At 36.7% G+C, this 15574-nt stretch overlaps 7 protein-coding genes across 7 annotated transcripts; 4 read left to right on the top strand and 3 right to left on the bottom strand.

The window, feature by feature from the left end:
- Positions 1 to 286: 286 nt before the first annotated feature.
- Positions 287 to 2218, top strand: DFA_03272 (uncharacterized protein; the record flags this gene model as incomplete). Its single annotated transcript, XM_004362820.1, has 5 exons — positions 287 to 495; positions 566 to 1687; positions 1769 to 1988; positions 2082 to 2174; positions 2210 to 2218. The coding sequence occupies 5 exons, from the start codon at positions 287 to 289 to the stop codon at positions 2216 to 2218; spliced, it is 1653 nt and encodes a 550-aa protein (XP_004362877.1).
- A 182-nt stretch (positions 2219 to 2400) lies between these two features.
- Positions 2401 to 2639, bottom strand: DFA_03271 (uncharacterized protein; the record flags this gene model as incomplete). The annotated part of the gene is made up of 2 exons (XM_004362819.1): positions 2401 to 2442; positions 2490 to 2639. The coding sequence occupies 2 exons, from the start codon at positions 2637 to 2639 to the stop codon at positions 2401 to 2403; spliced, it is 192 nt and encodes a 63-aa protein (XP_004362876.1).
- Positions 2640 to 3617: 978 nt separating this feature from the next.
- On the top strand, positions 3618 to 5438 carry DFA_03270 (uncharacterized protein; the record flags this gene model as incomplete). The annotated part of the gene is made up of 1 exon (XM_004362818.1): positions 3618 to 5438. One exon carries the CDS (start codon positions 3618 to 3620, stop codon positions 5436 to 5438), a length of 1821 nt encoding a protein of 606 aa, XP_004362875.1.
- A 1204-nt stretch (positions 5439 to 6642) lies between these two features.
- DFA_03269 (putative protein tyrosine phosphatase) lies at positions 6643 to 9001 on the top strand (the record flags this gene model as incomplete). Its single annotated transcript, XM_004362817.1, has 5 exons — positions 6643 to 6727; positions 6993 to 7131; positions 7279 to 7387; positions 7452 to 8245; positions 8317 to 9001. 5 exons carry the CDS (start codon positions 6643 to 6645, stop codon positions 8999 to 9001), a joined length of 1812 nt encoding a protein of 603 aa, XP_004362874.1.
- Positions 9002 to 9337: 336 nt separating this feature from the next.
- Positions 9338 to 9886, bottom strand: DFA_03268 (uncharacterized protein; the record flags this gene model as incomplete). The annotated part of the gene is made up of 2 exons (XM_004362816.1): positions 9338 to 9512; positions 9864 to 9886. 2 exons carry the CDS (start codon positions 9884 to 9886, stop codon positions 9338 to 9340), a joined length of 198 nt encoding a protein of 65 aa, XP_004362873.1.
- Positions 9887 to 10597: 711 nt separating this feature from the next.
- Positions 10598 to 11344, top strand: DFA_03267 (alpha/beta hydrolase fold protein; the record flags this gene model as incomplete). Its single annotated transcript, XM_004362815.1, has 1 exon — positions 10598 to 11344. One exon carries the CDS (start codon positions 10598 to 10600, stop codon positions 11342 to 11344), a length of 747 nt encoding a protein of 248 aa, XP_004362872.1.
- Positions 11345 to 11499: 155 nt separating this feature from the next.
- Positions 11500 to 15366, bottom strand: tgrG1 (immunoglobulin E-set domain-containing protein; the record flags this gene model as incomplete). Its single annotated transcript, XM_004362814.1, has 2 exons — positions 11500 to 15201; positions 15295 to 15366. The coding sequence occupies 2 exons, from the start codon at positions 15364 to 15366 to the stop codon at positions 11500 to 11502; spliced, it is 3774 nt and encodes a 1257-aa protein (XP_004362871.1).
- Positions 15367 to 15574: the final 208 nt, after the last annotated feature.

Genomic DNA, 15574 nt, shown 5'->3' with positions numbered 1-15574 from the left:
TTTAATTAAAAAGAGAAAATAAAAACTGATGATGATCAGCTCTAATACTCAACCTGAGTGCAATAGTAGAGTTAGAGTCTTGCATACATGTATACAAAGAAATATATAGATAAATATAGATAGATAGATAATCAAATTAAATTAATGTAAAACAATAATAATCATAATAATCATCAGTAAAGAATAAGAGATAGATCATTTCATCATCACCATCTTTTGATTGGTTCAGAGAGAGAGAAAAAGATAGATAGTCATAATATAGAGACTCTCTAGTATATTGTGCAATATGAATACAAATAATATTAAATTAACACCTCTACCACCAAAGGTGTTCCCAGGTAAACTGCATAGAGATAATACAGGTGCAATCGATTGGGGTCGTCAGAATCTACTTGCCTATGGAGCACATTCACATGTCGTTATAGCAGACCCAATCAACTTGGCATTAATACAAACACTAAGTGAACATAAAACAAATGTTTCAATTGTTAGATGGTAAGTTTAAGAGTAGTGAATGAATAATATATTGACTAATGATTGTGATTTTGAATTGATTTGGATTTAGGTCAAATGATGTAATATCAGCAATTAATAACAAGACAATGCTGGATGTAGAGATTGAAAACTCATCAAATGCATCACAGTATACGGCATCTTCATTTAATGTTGATCAACAACAACCACAACAACCTCAACCTACTACCTATCAACAACAATTGGTTCCGATTGATAATAGTAGGTGTCTGTGTAAATTGTTAAGTGTCGATGTGTCGGGTGTCATTGTCATTTGGAATGTGTTACAAGGTGTTGCCATACATTCAATGACTGACAAACAGGTGGTGACAGATGCAATGTTTCATCCGTTTGACAGTAACATTATCATAACCATCTCTGCCAACTATATCAATCTGTGGAATATATCGACGGGACTGCGTATCGGACACAAGGAGATTGGTGACTCTGTCAACCAATTCCTCAGTGCCGACCCATTTGACCAATCACATGTCTATGTTTCATGCTCAAATGGTAGTATCTATAGCATTGTATTAAGTGATCATATGGATATTCAATCAATCGATTATAAGTGCAAATTACAGAATAAACCATATCACATCATTACAACTCCACCTTCTTCCTCCTCCTCCTCCTCCTCCTCTTCCTCTTCATCCTCTCATCATCATTCAAATTCAAATGATCAATCTTCTTCTTCAAATATTAATAATAATAATAATAACAATAATACAGCATCGTCACAAGGACAATCACTTCTTTCATCATCTTCATCATCACTTCCAACTTTGGATATTATTCAAATGGTTCTATCTCCAATATGTAACCATATAGTGTATTTTGTATTTCCAAGGGATATTGTGGTTGTCGATGTCTCTACGTACCAAGTTTTCGGTCTCTTACAATTGGATCGAAACAAAAGCAACTTTCAACAAATCGTGTTGTGTCGTGAGAATGTACAGCTCATGTTTAGTCTTCACGATGACGGATCAATCAACACATGGGGTAGAAAAGTGGATCAATACAACTCTCACAACTACGAACAAGTAGGTCAAGTCACAGATCTCTCACATCATCACAAAAAGAGTAAAAAGAAAGGTCAACAAATATTCTCTATTTGTAATCATCCTTTTTATTTTAATCAATCATTATTAACTATTTCTGGTGATGGTATATTGTATGTTTAAAAAAGAAAAAGATAAAGAAAAAGAGACAAGAGTTTATTAGTTACTAAATCAGTATTTATTCTTTGTTTTAGATGGAAATGGGATTTTACATCAGAAATATTATTAAATAATTTATTTGCACCAAGAATAACACCGATTTATCCAAAACCATTAAATGGTTTGATTAAACTTGGAGTATCAGGATTTCTTGAAATGGTTTCATCACCAATCTCATCTCTATCCGTTTATCCATTTTATAACAAATCAAATATTGCTTTAATCGCAATTGGTACTGCTTATGGAACTATTCAAGTATGTTAAATTAAAAAAAGAAATAGATATATATATAATATATATTTATATATGATTAACTTTTCTTTTCTTTTTTTTTTGATTTTTTTTTAGATAATTAATTTAACAACAATGAAAATTCAAAAAGAAATTTATATTTGGAATCATCCAATTATGGGAATTAAATGGTTGTCACCTGGAAGAGTTGTATGCTTTTCACATGAAGAGGATAATAAGAATAGTATCAATAATATGGTGTGGGTGGTGGATTTTAGGTCGGGAAGATTCCGAGAGTTTAGAAAGGTGAGTAATGTGGAGCCAACCCAAATCAGGGGTCTGCGGTTATCATTCTCGCGAAAGTTTTTGATTATCATGTTAAAGGACCGTCCATTTGAACTGTGGGAGACCAAGAAGTTTACTTGTCTTCGTTCGTTCAAGCCATACAATAATGTGGTGGCTGTAGCCTGGCAACCACCTGCGATGGACTCTGAGACGGCGTTGTCGAGTGACGGAGCACGATACGAGGCAAAAGAACAGTTTATCTTTGTCAATGGAGACAGTTCCGTCAAGATGTGCACGATCGAGGGTAACTCGGTCACCATGTCTGACATACACTTGAGTAGCGGGCTGTCGTTGGGTGGAACGGTCGGTGTTGGATTGCCGGGCATACATAGTATGAGTCCGTCGGCGTTTGCCTGGAAGCGCGATTTACTAGTGTTTGGCGACCTCGGCGGCACGATCCACGTGTGGTCGACCGAGCGCAAGAAGCTGGCGACGTGCTCCACGCACAAGGGTTCGATTCGCAAGCTGCGCTTCTCGCCCGCACCCAGCAGCACCGAGCTGCTCGTGCTGTTTTCGAGTGGTGAGGTTGGCGTGTGGGACATCTCGACCAACACGCGTATCGTCAGCTCGCTCGACCTGCGTGCCGTCGACATTGACTGGATCAACGATCTGTCGCCCGTGCTTGTGCTTGCAGACAATTCGGTACGCGTGGTCGACTCGGCGCTGGCGACGCTCAACTCGCGCATCTACAACTGGGTCGATCCGAGCCAGCCCGCCAACCCAGCGTCTGTCGTCGCCGACGGGTGTCTGTCCAGCCCGCTGCTGCTGACCCCCCTCGCTGCGGTGCAGCTGCTCAACCTGCTCGTCAACTACAACGGCACCAACTCTTATGCCGACAACACCACTGGCAACACCTCCGACACCACCGTCTTTTCACCACCCGAGCTGCGACAGTCGGTCAACACGGCCAGCATCCTGCGCGAACAGCTCGAGAAAAACAACAAGCTACTCGCGCTGGTCGACGACCGCTACCTCGACTATCTACACTCACTCCCCACATCCGAGCTCAATCTATCGTTGGCACACTACTTTGGAGATACGCGAGCCACCCGGTTCTGGCGACTCGTCATCCACGCACTCGACAATAACCAGTTCCAAGCACGTGGACAGTGTCTCTACAACAATGACATTGTCGGCTACTATGACAACCTCTCTCTCATCCCCTCTATTCCTGGGTACTCACCTCCCACCCCCATCGAGTTGTCCGAGAGCACCCCAGTTGTCGCTGACTCTACCACACCACAAAGCACGTCCTCTCTCCCAGCCACACCCATAGTCTCGTCATCAAACGCTCCTCCTCCAAACAACATGGTCAACCAACTCACCTACTCTTCATTTATCTCCATGCCAACCCCATCTCCTCCAGCACCCACTCCATCCAACTTGCCCCCACTATCAACAGTCACACAACCATCCACTCCAACCAAAGAAAATCAAAGTAGTCTTGCATCATCTGCTTCATCCTTTTTACCATTTGGTTCATCAAATACACCTTCCACTACTGGAGGAGTAGTACCACCTCTCTCTAAAAAGCAATCAATTGTTTCATTCTTTGGTGGATTTACAGGACTTGCACAAAAAGTTTCGGGTGGTGGTAGCAGCAATACAAACAGTCCAGCTGTAGTACAACAGTCTAGTACCGCTGGAAACACACCAGCATCGGTTGGAACACCAACTCCAGGTGCACAATCAACTCCATTGTCTGCATCAACTCCAATGTCAACCTCTAATACAAACTCTGCATCTGGACCATTGTCACCATCGATTCTAACTACACCACCACTTTTCAATGCACTCAAACAAACTCAATCAAATGCATTCTCATCAGCACCATCCTCTAGTAGCCAACAACCAACCACCACTATTTCAACACCACTCATCCCAACAGTATCCAGTCAATTGTCATTACAACAGAGTATGCAAATGAATCAGGCAACGACCACATCCACATCATCTTCTATGCAAATATTCGATCAATCAATCATGACAATGAGTAGTGGCAGTCAAGGAGGTATTACTCCACCATCAACAAACCAATCCACAAACCATTTGTCATCCAACTTTACATCTTCAACCATTCAACTAAGTAGTGCAAACATTGGAAATAACAATAACAATAATACTATTAGTATCTCTGGCAACAGATGTCTGCCAACGTATTATGATGTATTGATGGATGCTCCAATCTATCGAAATGGAGAATTGGATAAACTAGATCAAAGCGAGAAAAAGAAACCAGATGCTGTATTGGTTGATCGGTTGATATCAAAGAATATACTCATTGGAAGAAGTGTGAGAGCTGTCAGCTTGCTCTTGGACATTACACCTGACCACCCCGAATTTATGGCACGTGCCATGAAGGCTGGTGTTGTAGCAGCCAGCATATCACAAGATTTCTACCAAAACACGATGAAATTGGTGGCAGACAATTTGATAGTGGCCAACAAACTAGACGATGGCGTTCAAATACTCTGTCTCATTGATAAGACATTAGAGGCATGCAAGTATCTTCAAGCAGCCAATCGGTGGGAAGAAGCTGCCAAACTGGCCAAAACATCGCTCGGCGAATCCGAGTGTATGGTTGTATTGAGAGCATGGGCAGTTCATCTTGTTCAACGTAGTCAACAGTACCAACAAATCCAACAAAACCATTTTAATGCCAACCATCGAAACCACCACCACCACGCCTACGAACAAGAATTAAATTACTATCAAAATCATTATGTCGATGATGCTATTGCCATTTTATTATCGATTGGTGATTACTATGCAGTACTTCAATTACTCTATGAACAACAACAATATGGTCTAGCTTCTCACCTCATAGATATTTGTTTAGAAAATAATATCTTTCAACAAGACCATCAACAACAGGTCAACAACAGTGATAATAATAATAATAATAATAATCAAAGAAATATATCACTATCTTCACTTTCTTCATTGTCAGATTCAACTTCATCTCTTTATTTACCAATTACAAATAGTCATTCAGTAACAAATGATCTTCCACTCAAACAATTAATGGTGATTATTTACAAGGAATATGGAAATTTCCTACACCAAATTCACAATAGTGTAGCTGCTGAATTATATTGGGAAAAAACTGGAAGAAAGATGAAACATTAAAAAAATAAAATATAAATAGATTAATTAATTTTAAATAATACAAATAATATTAAATATCACAACCATTAACCATTCAAATTCTCTTCTCATTAGTTGTATTCTTCGGAGAATGAAATGGAATTAAATTAATTGAATTTATATACTATTCAATTCAATTTATTATTATCATTCAGTTGGTTGTTTGACAAATAAAAATTAATTATCCAAAACTTAACTACTTCCCAAAACTGATAAATAATTATACGAATTTGAACAACGGATATTCCAGAGAGTTTAGGATCTACTCTTTTTGTTTTTTTTTAAAATCCAGAAAGGAATTCAACCAACTACGAAAAAAAAAATAAAAAATAAGCACACAGAAAAAAATAATAATAATAATAATAATAATAATAGTATTTTTTAATTTAATTTCTATTTATTTAAATTTATTTATTTATATATATATTTATTTTTAGGCATAGATTAGTAGTAGTAATATTAGTAATATTAGTAATAATAATAATCACATCAAACTCTTAATTTAATTTAAAAGATTAGATTAAAAAAAAATAATAATAATAGTATTTAGTAATATCCAAAAAAAAAAAAGAAATAATAATTAAATTAAAAATTGAATTTATTTTTTTAATAATTTCAAGAAGAATAGTTAGATCTCTTAAAAAGGGTATGTATGAGATGATGAGATAGATAGATGAAAAGAGTGATCACCCTTCCCCCCATTACACTACAACCACCACACCTTCGCCACCATGGTGCAGGACGTCCTCCTCCCTCTCCTCTCCACTTCACTACTACGTGCAGAATAGTTTTCTCGTTGTCGAATGAAAAAACACTCAATTCTTTTGACACCCCCACACGCATTCTTTTGTTCGGCCCATCCCACTATATAATTTGAAAATTTAATTATTGCAAATATTCAACATATTTTTTAAAACAAAAGGACAGATAGAGAGAGAAGAGAAAGGAAGAATTATATTATTTTAAAAGAGTGATATAAGAGAGAGAGAGAGAGACGACAGAGAGCAGATCACGCACACACACTCCAATATCTATCTATCAAAAACAATTATTTTTATTTTTATTTACATTACATTCATTTTTAAATTAAATCATAGTATTAGCTACGTAACAGTATCGTAGTAGTATCAATTAAGAGAAAGTAACAGCAGCAGCTGTCACCTCAGAATATATACAGTGTAGTAATATGAGCAATACCACTTGCCAACCTCCTCAATTTGAAGAAATGCAACTATCTGGTACTTCCATTATTTCCTTGTTTCCAGACAATAGTAAGTAGTTTAGTTAAAAGTAAAAAAAAACAAAAACAAACAAACCAAAGAGAGACATATAAATACACAAATAAGATCATCTAAAATAAAGAAAAAAGACAAGACAGAGAGAGAATAATAATACTAGCAGAAAATAGTAACAGTATAATAGCACAGCAAATACAAAGGGATTATTATTTTTCAGTTCAAACAAATACAAAAGTCATAATAGTAATAATAATAATAACAGTAGTAGAGTAGAGGAAGATGATATTTGTGATTTTAGTATCTTCAGTTGGTGCATCATTAGCATTGAGTTTTGTTATTAACAGACTTGTTCATCATTTATCTATCAATTCAGAGGTTAAATTGGAATGTGTATCTAATTTTCGATCGCTTGGTGGTCTCCCCATTGCAGGTTCAGAGTAAGTATAATAAGCAGCATAAACATCATTATCTTTGTTTAATTTAAACTAGAGCCAGATGATGATGACGATTCATTGCGCACCATGACGACGACTAATATCGCAATCACATTTTTCATTTTTCGTTTTTTGTCTCTCCTCTAATAGTGGAAAATTAGTGATTCGACCAGGCACCATCCACAGAACAGCTGCACCCACCAATGCCACCCAAAGTGATGAATTTTGGTTATTGGAAGTTATGCAAATGAAGACTATGGTAAGTGTTTGAATTGAATTGATCGAAGATATATCAGGATCCAATTAATTGTTTATTATTTTAGATTGATTTAAGAACAACATGGGAAAACAAAACAATATCACCAGTTAGAAAATTTGAGGATAATTTTGTTCAATATTCAGTTAAAAAGGAAGTTAGAGAAACTGTAGCAAATGTATTGTATACTGATGATAATAATAATAATAATAATAATAATAATTTAACTGGATCACGTGGTAGAAGTTCAAGTAGTGGAAATTATAATAATAATAATAATACCAACAAATTATCACCAACAGATTCTTCTTCTTCAACACTTTCAACATCATACAATGGTCATGGAAGTTTACATTTATCACCATCTCCATCACATCCAATTACTTGCAACACAAATAATAATAATAATAATACACCGACAACATGGGCAAGAGGAGTATCACCACCACCTTTATCTAGATCTGTTGATGGTCATCTATCATCACCAACTAGATCAAGACCAGTTGGAGCAGAAAACCCAAACATTTCACCACCAAAAATACATGTTACCCAAGCTACACCCATTCCAGTTCCAGCAGTTAATGGACCTGCTCCATCATCACAAGCACCCGCTTCATCGTCACCGTCACAAAGAAGAATACCATCACCACCATCAATGAGAGCCGAAAGAGAAAAAGAAATGGAAGAACAACGTAATGGATTGATCTGGAGATTATACAATCGTAATCTTAGTAATGACGATATCGCCAACCTCAGAAAACACTCTACCGGTGTCTTGCGTAAAAGATTTTGTATTCCATTAATTAATAATCGTTTCTTTTTAGAAGGTGTTTATCAAACTGCTCCAAGTGATACTAAAGTGTATGTAATATAAATATAAATAATAATATATATAAATATATATATTAATATTTCTTTTTATTTTTATTTAGAAAATGTACAGTTTCAAGATACTTATTATTTAATGATAAGATTGGAGCATTTTTATTGATGAATCATTTAAATCAACTTGGTATATCAGAGATGTATAGATTAACTTTACTGTACACTCAAGAGGAGATTCTGACGATTATGAGAATCTTAAAACGCAGAGAAAACTATCCAATCATGTATTATTGTTCACTTGGAAAGGATCGTACAGGTATGGTGACGGCACTCTTGCTCTCATGTTTGGGAGTACCACGTGATGTCATTATCGAAGACTATGCAAAGTCAGAGGTCAACTTGACACCATTTTTCGAGCAGATCCGTCGTTACTTTTCGCGTGTTGGATTGGTCAAGGAGGAGTTTGCCAAGGCTCCACGTGAAGTGTTGGCCGGTCTGTTGAATTGGGTAGACGAAACTTTTGGAGGCGTCCCAGAGTATTTAGAGATGATTGGGTTCTCGCGTCAAGAGCAAGATGAACTCAAATCAAATCTCATCGTCCCCATTGAAGAGTACCACCAAATTCTCGACCAAACCCGTGCCACCCTCTTACCAGGTCTCCAACAACGTCACGACGACTATCTCTTGCTCAAGCGTTCGTCACCCAAGTTTTCATTTGCCAGTCCCAATTCCAAGTTTTGGCGAAGAGTATCGGTCACCAAAGAATTGGATCTTCACACCTATAACAAATGAAACACCATCGACGGAGATGACTATGATTTTGACATTATCATGTTTGTTACAAAGACTGTCATAATCATCATTGTTTCAATTTTCGTAATCATTTGCGCTATTCTAATCAAAAAACAAAATTATAATAATAATCAATATCATAGGTTATCCGATAATAATAATAATAATAATAATATTTAAATAATACGACACATAATAATAATAATAATAATAACAAATAATAATTAACAACAAATAATAATTAACAACAATATCAACCAACTTTTTTTACTACTAATAACAACAATACATCCTGTTGATCCAATACATTTACAACAACAACAACAAAATAACTATTTAACTGTAATATGTATTTGGATTAATGATCGCGATAAAGATTGGATGAACGAGACGACAAAGGGAAAAAGAATAAGAAAAAGAAGAAGAAAGATTAACCACTCTCTCTGGAATAAATAAATCAAACATGGTGGTGATCCATTCATCACCTATATTTTCAAAATCTAAAAACATCCTATTTATTTATTAATATTACTTGTTTTATTTAATATACATACGTCTAAAGATTATTATTCTTTGATCATAGAGAGAGAGAATTCCTCTACTCCTCCACCTCCACATTTATTGCAATTACTGATACATCAAGATTCGATAATGGGTCTTGATGCATTAGGAATTACAATAAATGTGGGTTGGTTTGTTGTTGATGGTTGGGATGGCAGTTTGAATATTGACTTGACTGATGTTGCGATCTACATAAAAGTTATTGAAAAGATATTACTATTGTTAAAGTGAAATCTTGTAATCCCCTCGCTGAGAGCTAACCACATTCGGATCAACCTTGTTTCCATTCGGACTGATATACAATTCACAGGTTGATGGCTCCATTTTTATACTGTGTTGCCTACGATTGTTGAGATGATGTTGTACATGGGGAAGATGAACTTCCCAATTTGAAAGATAATAATTGTGTACATATAAATTTAACGTCAAGATAATAATAATTGTGTACTATATAGATACGGTTGTCAATCTTAGCTATCATGTAAAAACAGGATCATAAGATTGACATTTATGAAGAGGATAGGGTTATCGGGTAAGAAAATAAGTACAGCAAAGTAGATCAGATATCTCGGACAATTATTTTCAAAATTTATTTGATTAAAAAAAACTTGGTTCTAGAAGCCATTCTAGTTGTGGTTCAACGATCAAAAGATAAACTACTACTTATACGCATATACACCTACCATTTATAGACACAAACATGCGGTCCGTGACAGAAGAGTCAAGACTATTCCAATCTAGTCGATCATTGGAATTCCAATCAACCGCTAATGCATCAACCTAAAACTATAAATACTTGTTCCAACTCTATACATCCTATATCATCAATTCAATTCAATTAAATACAATTAACAAACAAACAAATAAAACTAGCAACAATACATTAACACACAAATAACATTCATCATAATCAACGATAGTTTTATAAAATGTCATCAACCAATATTATTAGATACAATACAATCCAGATTGATAACCACAATATCTTTTATCGTGAGAGCGGAGACAAGAAGAATCCAACTTTAATCCTATTACATGGGATTCCCATCATCGAGTCATCAGTACCGTCATTTATTGGCCGATGACAAGTTGACTGAAAAGTTTCATTTAATCGCACCCGATTACATTGGCTATGGTCAATCGTCGATGCCATCAACCAAGGAATTTGAATACACCTTTGAAAACCTATCAGTTGTCACTGAAAAGTTTATCAATGCCTTGTCTATTGAAAAGTATAGTCTCTATGTATTTGACTATGGTGCTCCCATTGGTTATAGACTTGCTCTCCGTAACCCTGAAAAGATACAATCTTTCATTGTCCAGAATGGTAATGCCTATGATGAAGGAATAGATAACGCTTTCTGGGCCAACGTCAAAAAGTACTGGGCCGAACCAACCAAACAAGAAAACATTGACTTTGTTCTTGGGCTGATCACTGCTCAAACCACTCAATGGCAATATTTGAATGGTGTACAAGAAAAGGACAAGAGTTTGGTTGCACCAGATGGATATATCAGTGACCAATACTACCTCGATCGTCCAGGTAACGGTGAGATTCAAGCTCAACTCTTGTTTGACTATGGTACCAACCCATCGAAATATCCACAGTTTCAAGATTACTTTAGACAATACCAGCCACCAATGTTGATTGTTTGGGGAAAGAATGATGAAATCTTTCCAGCTGATGGTGCCTATCCATACAAACGTGATCTAAAGAATCTTGATTTCCATCTATTTGAAACTGGTCATTTCACACTTGAAACTCATCACCGTGAAATTTAGTCAATTAATCAATCAATTCCTTACAAAGAATATTATTGTCAACAACAACAATCATGGTAAATCTTCAAATTAACTAAAATAAATAAATAAATACAATTAATAATTTAAACAGATGAAGAATAATAAATAGAATAATAATTTATTTATTGTTTACTTTAGTTTAAAAAGAAGAGAATGGCCATCAATGATGATATGATTGATAGTAATAAGATTGGTGGTGCAGAGGATGAAGATACTGATGCAACACAGGTATCAGTTGATGGAGCAGTCTTTGATGTGGCTGAGAATATTGGATCGATTTCAACAAAATCTGCAAATGATGGAACTTGGATGGCAATGTATTGGTTACCGTTGGTTGATTGTGTTGATGAATCAACCGATGAGATTGCTTGGATTGATGAGACCATTGCATTGACATCGTCGATATGGACACGGTTGCTGAATGATGCCATCATTGTACCGACTGGTGTGTCAATAGTGTATGATTTGATGGTGGTTGCCGATGACGATGTGTCGTATTGGTGTTTGGTAGTTTCATTGTTGCAGTTGTATTCCGTCTCTGATGGTGATTTGAATTGGTAGATGATACGTAGTGAAGAGTTGATTGATTCAAAGTTGTATCTATCGATGGTGATAAAGTGTTTGACAGAGTTGGATGGGATAACAATATCATCACCAAGATATGATTGAATCGATGGTGTAGAGTATTCAGCGACTGAGAGAAGAATGTTGTGATTCGTTGATGTTGAGTTGTAGGTGGTGGTTGTATTGCTGCCAATATCTTGTGCATACAAGTCCCATTTGGTGAGAGCAATAGTACGGACAATAGTATTGTTTTGACGAACTTCTTGAATATGTGAAAGGAAAAATTCCATGGAACTGCTGTTAAACATTGTGAATCTACCTCCTGATGGTGTTTCTGCGTCAATTGCTGGAACCAATGATTGAACGTATGTGATTGAACAATCGGCTCCTGTGTATCCGCTGTCACATTGACATTGACCAGATGTGACACACTTTCCATGTGATGAACATGCGTTCAAACATTGCAACCATGTGTATTTGAATAATCCATCAAAGGTGAATGTATCAGATTGTCCAGAAAGGATAGAGACACCCAAAGTTGAATTGACACTGCCGACATCACCATCGAATAAACAAGTAATAGTTTGTGCATTGACAACTACAACCTGACTGCACTGACTCTCTCCAATGGAGACTTGAGATGGTGAATAGAATTCATTACCAACAATGGTGACAACTCCTGCGACTAGGTAGAACGACGATGTAACCGATGTGATAACTGGTGGACTACTCGTGTAATAGGTATCCATGAATGCAGAGACAGTGTCAATTGATAAATCAATATCTGATTCGTATTGACTCAAATCACCAAGAGTACATTTCAACTTGGTTCCATCATTTCCATTGGCCACTGGTGATGTACATGGTATTCCCCCAACACTAATTGAAATGGTAGTTGTATTTGAATCCAATCTAGTTGTCCAAAGGTATTTACCAACTAGTTCAACAACACCTCCATACGGTGAGGTGGATGAGATAGAGTTGACAGTTGCTTTGATGTTGAGAGGTAGAGTATTACTGTCTTGACCGTCGACGGTTATTTTAATGTTTCCATTCTTTGATGGACCTGTCAATTTAGCAGAGAGTGTTGTTGGACTGGTTAATGTTGTTGCAATGATTTGATTGTTGATTGTAATCTTTGCAAAGTCAATGCCAAGATTGGTTCCAGTGATGACGAGATTATCACTGTTGCTTTGTTGGACAATAGTACTAATTGATGGTGCAATGTATGATACAGGAACTGATGATGGTGACGGTGTTCCATCAATGTATACGACAACACTATGATTGACACCAGAACCTTGAGGTGAAGTACAAGTAATGGATGCCCAATTAGCAACTGCATTGGTACATGGTTGATTAAGATCAGCAATGACTACGGTTACATTGGTTGCTGATCCATCCATTCTAATTGGATACAAATAGATACCAACAATAGACATTTGATCACCAGTCGTTTTGATAGGATTTGAAACTAGTGTGAGGAGAGGTTTCAAAAAAAGAGAGACTGGATTTGAAATTCTACCATCATTGAGTTTGACTGTGATTGGTCCATTTCTAGTCCAAGAGTTTGTGACCATTACTAGTAACGTGCTATTGATATAATTGAATGCAGGCTGTTCTTCAACGCCAAGATAAATCGTTACACCCGACTGCAATGCACCGAAATTCTTTCCAATGATAGACACTGCTCTATTATCATTGCTGACGACAATTGAGTAGATGACAGGTGCACCATATGTAAAGTTGATAGTGTCGGATAATGCACCGACCTGAACAACAACTTGAAGTGGACTCGTTCCACTTCCGGGAGGAGCCTGACACGTGATATACCCCATATCTTGGTCATCGGCAATCTTTGCAACATTGGTACATGGAACGTTGTTTGGGAATGTGACTGTTATGGGAACGGCCGTTCCCAAAGCATCGATATTGTTGAGGTAGAGACCACCAATCTTGATTTCTCCACCTTGTAGGTCGGCCGAAGTGATTGATTTGAGAATAGGTGCAATTGATTTGTAGACTGGAGGTGATAGTTGACCAGATACGTTTAGTCTGATGTTATCGCTGAGCACAAATTTAGGCAGGTTGGCAGTGATGTAAGTATCTGCAGTGATGACTGCTACTTGATCACACTGAACGTTTGGTTGATTGGCAAACAATACTTGGACATTTGCATTGACCATGCCAAATGAATATCCACCGATGGTGATGGTTTGCGTGTAGTGGTTGGTTACAGATGTTTGTTGTTGGACGATTGAGGTAATACCTGGCACTGGATACGAGAATGGATAGGTAGCATTTTGACCGTCGATTGATAATGTCAACAAATGATTCCCTCCAGTACCGGCGGGCATAGGGAACTTAAACACGGCAAAGAGTATTTCAAGTTGTGTTGAGATGAGGTTCGGGCTATTATCAATTTGTAAATAGGTGTTTGTAGGCGTCTGATCAGCTCTTTTTGCTATAAAGTATTTACCGGTCAGTGTGGTAGTTGACCCTTTGGTTTGTACATTAATGATACTGTTGATGAATGGGGTGAGGTTCAATTGAACAGAGTTTGACGTTTGTCCAAACGATGTAAGAGCAAACAGACCATTGGCAGTTGAATCGGGAATCCTAAAAATGATGGTTGTATCATTGACCGATATCATAGATACAATTGAGATTGGTAATATAATCTTTGAGGGTACAACTCCAAAGTTTCTACCGAAAACAGTGATGGTTCCATCGGTTGTATTTTGAGTCAAAGGTGCAGGCGATGTAATGACTGGAGCTGGAAAGTTAACTGTAGAATTGGATTGTTTGGTTGCAATAGTAACAGACAAACTAACCAAAGTCCCGCCGAGACCACTTGGATATTGACAAGTTAAACTGGATCCTTTGGCAACTGGGTTGGTGCATGGCAAGTCTCCCAATAGCACGGTGACAGAGAGTGGGTTACCAAGGTAATCTACGCTATTTAGATAGAGACCACTGATAGTTAGGATACCACCAGTCAATGATGGAGGAGGTGTGACTGTAAAGATGACAGGTGCCAAAACAAGTGGGAAGTTGGATGAGAATAGATTACCAACCTGAATATTGATTATTCCGTTCTTGAGGGTTGGAAGAGCACTAAAAGTAACACCTCCATTGATGAATGCAGTAGGTAGGGTCAGTTGACCGTCGGTCAAGACTACAATATCTGACAAATCACTACCAAAGTTGGTACCGATGACGGAAATGACAGAACCTGATCCTTGGACCACTGAAGTGATAGTTGGTTGTACCTATTATAAAATAAATATATATATATCTTTTAAAATTAATATGTGTATATCTATAGTTTCATACTGTACAAATAAAAAAAAAAATACACATACCTGAGCAAAAACTAAATTTAGACATGCCAAGTAGAAAAGAACCGCCAAAAATAGTTTGATATTAACAACCATTTTAAAATCTACTAGAATAATGATTATAAAGATGATCTACTCTCTAGAGTTTCTATGAAATATCAAACTTTAAAGCAACTTGTTGATGTTGTTATACCTTTAAAGATAGATAAATAGAGATAGATAAAAATAAATAATAGTGAGATTAAAACAAGTGTTGGTTACAGCCCTTGTATGTTTGTTGCAGTGAGTGAAAACGAGAGACCAA

The sequence above is a fragment of the Cavenderia fasciculata genome (assembly GCF_000203815.1).
Source record: "Cavenderia fasciculata unplaced genomic scaffold Scf_Dfasci-G-b-205a01.r1-3, whole genome shotgun sequence".
Taxonomy (NCBI): domain Eukaryota; phylum Evosea; class Eumycetozoa; order Acytosteliales; family Cavenderiaceae; genus Cavenderia; species Cavenderia fasciculata.
The sequence above is the reverse complement of the archived record's forward strand: the minus strand, read 5'-3'. Positions and strand labels throughout refer to the sequence as shown.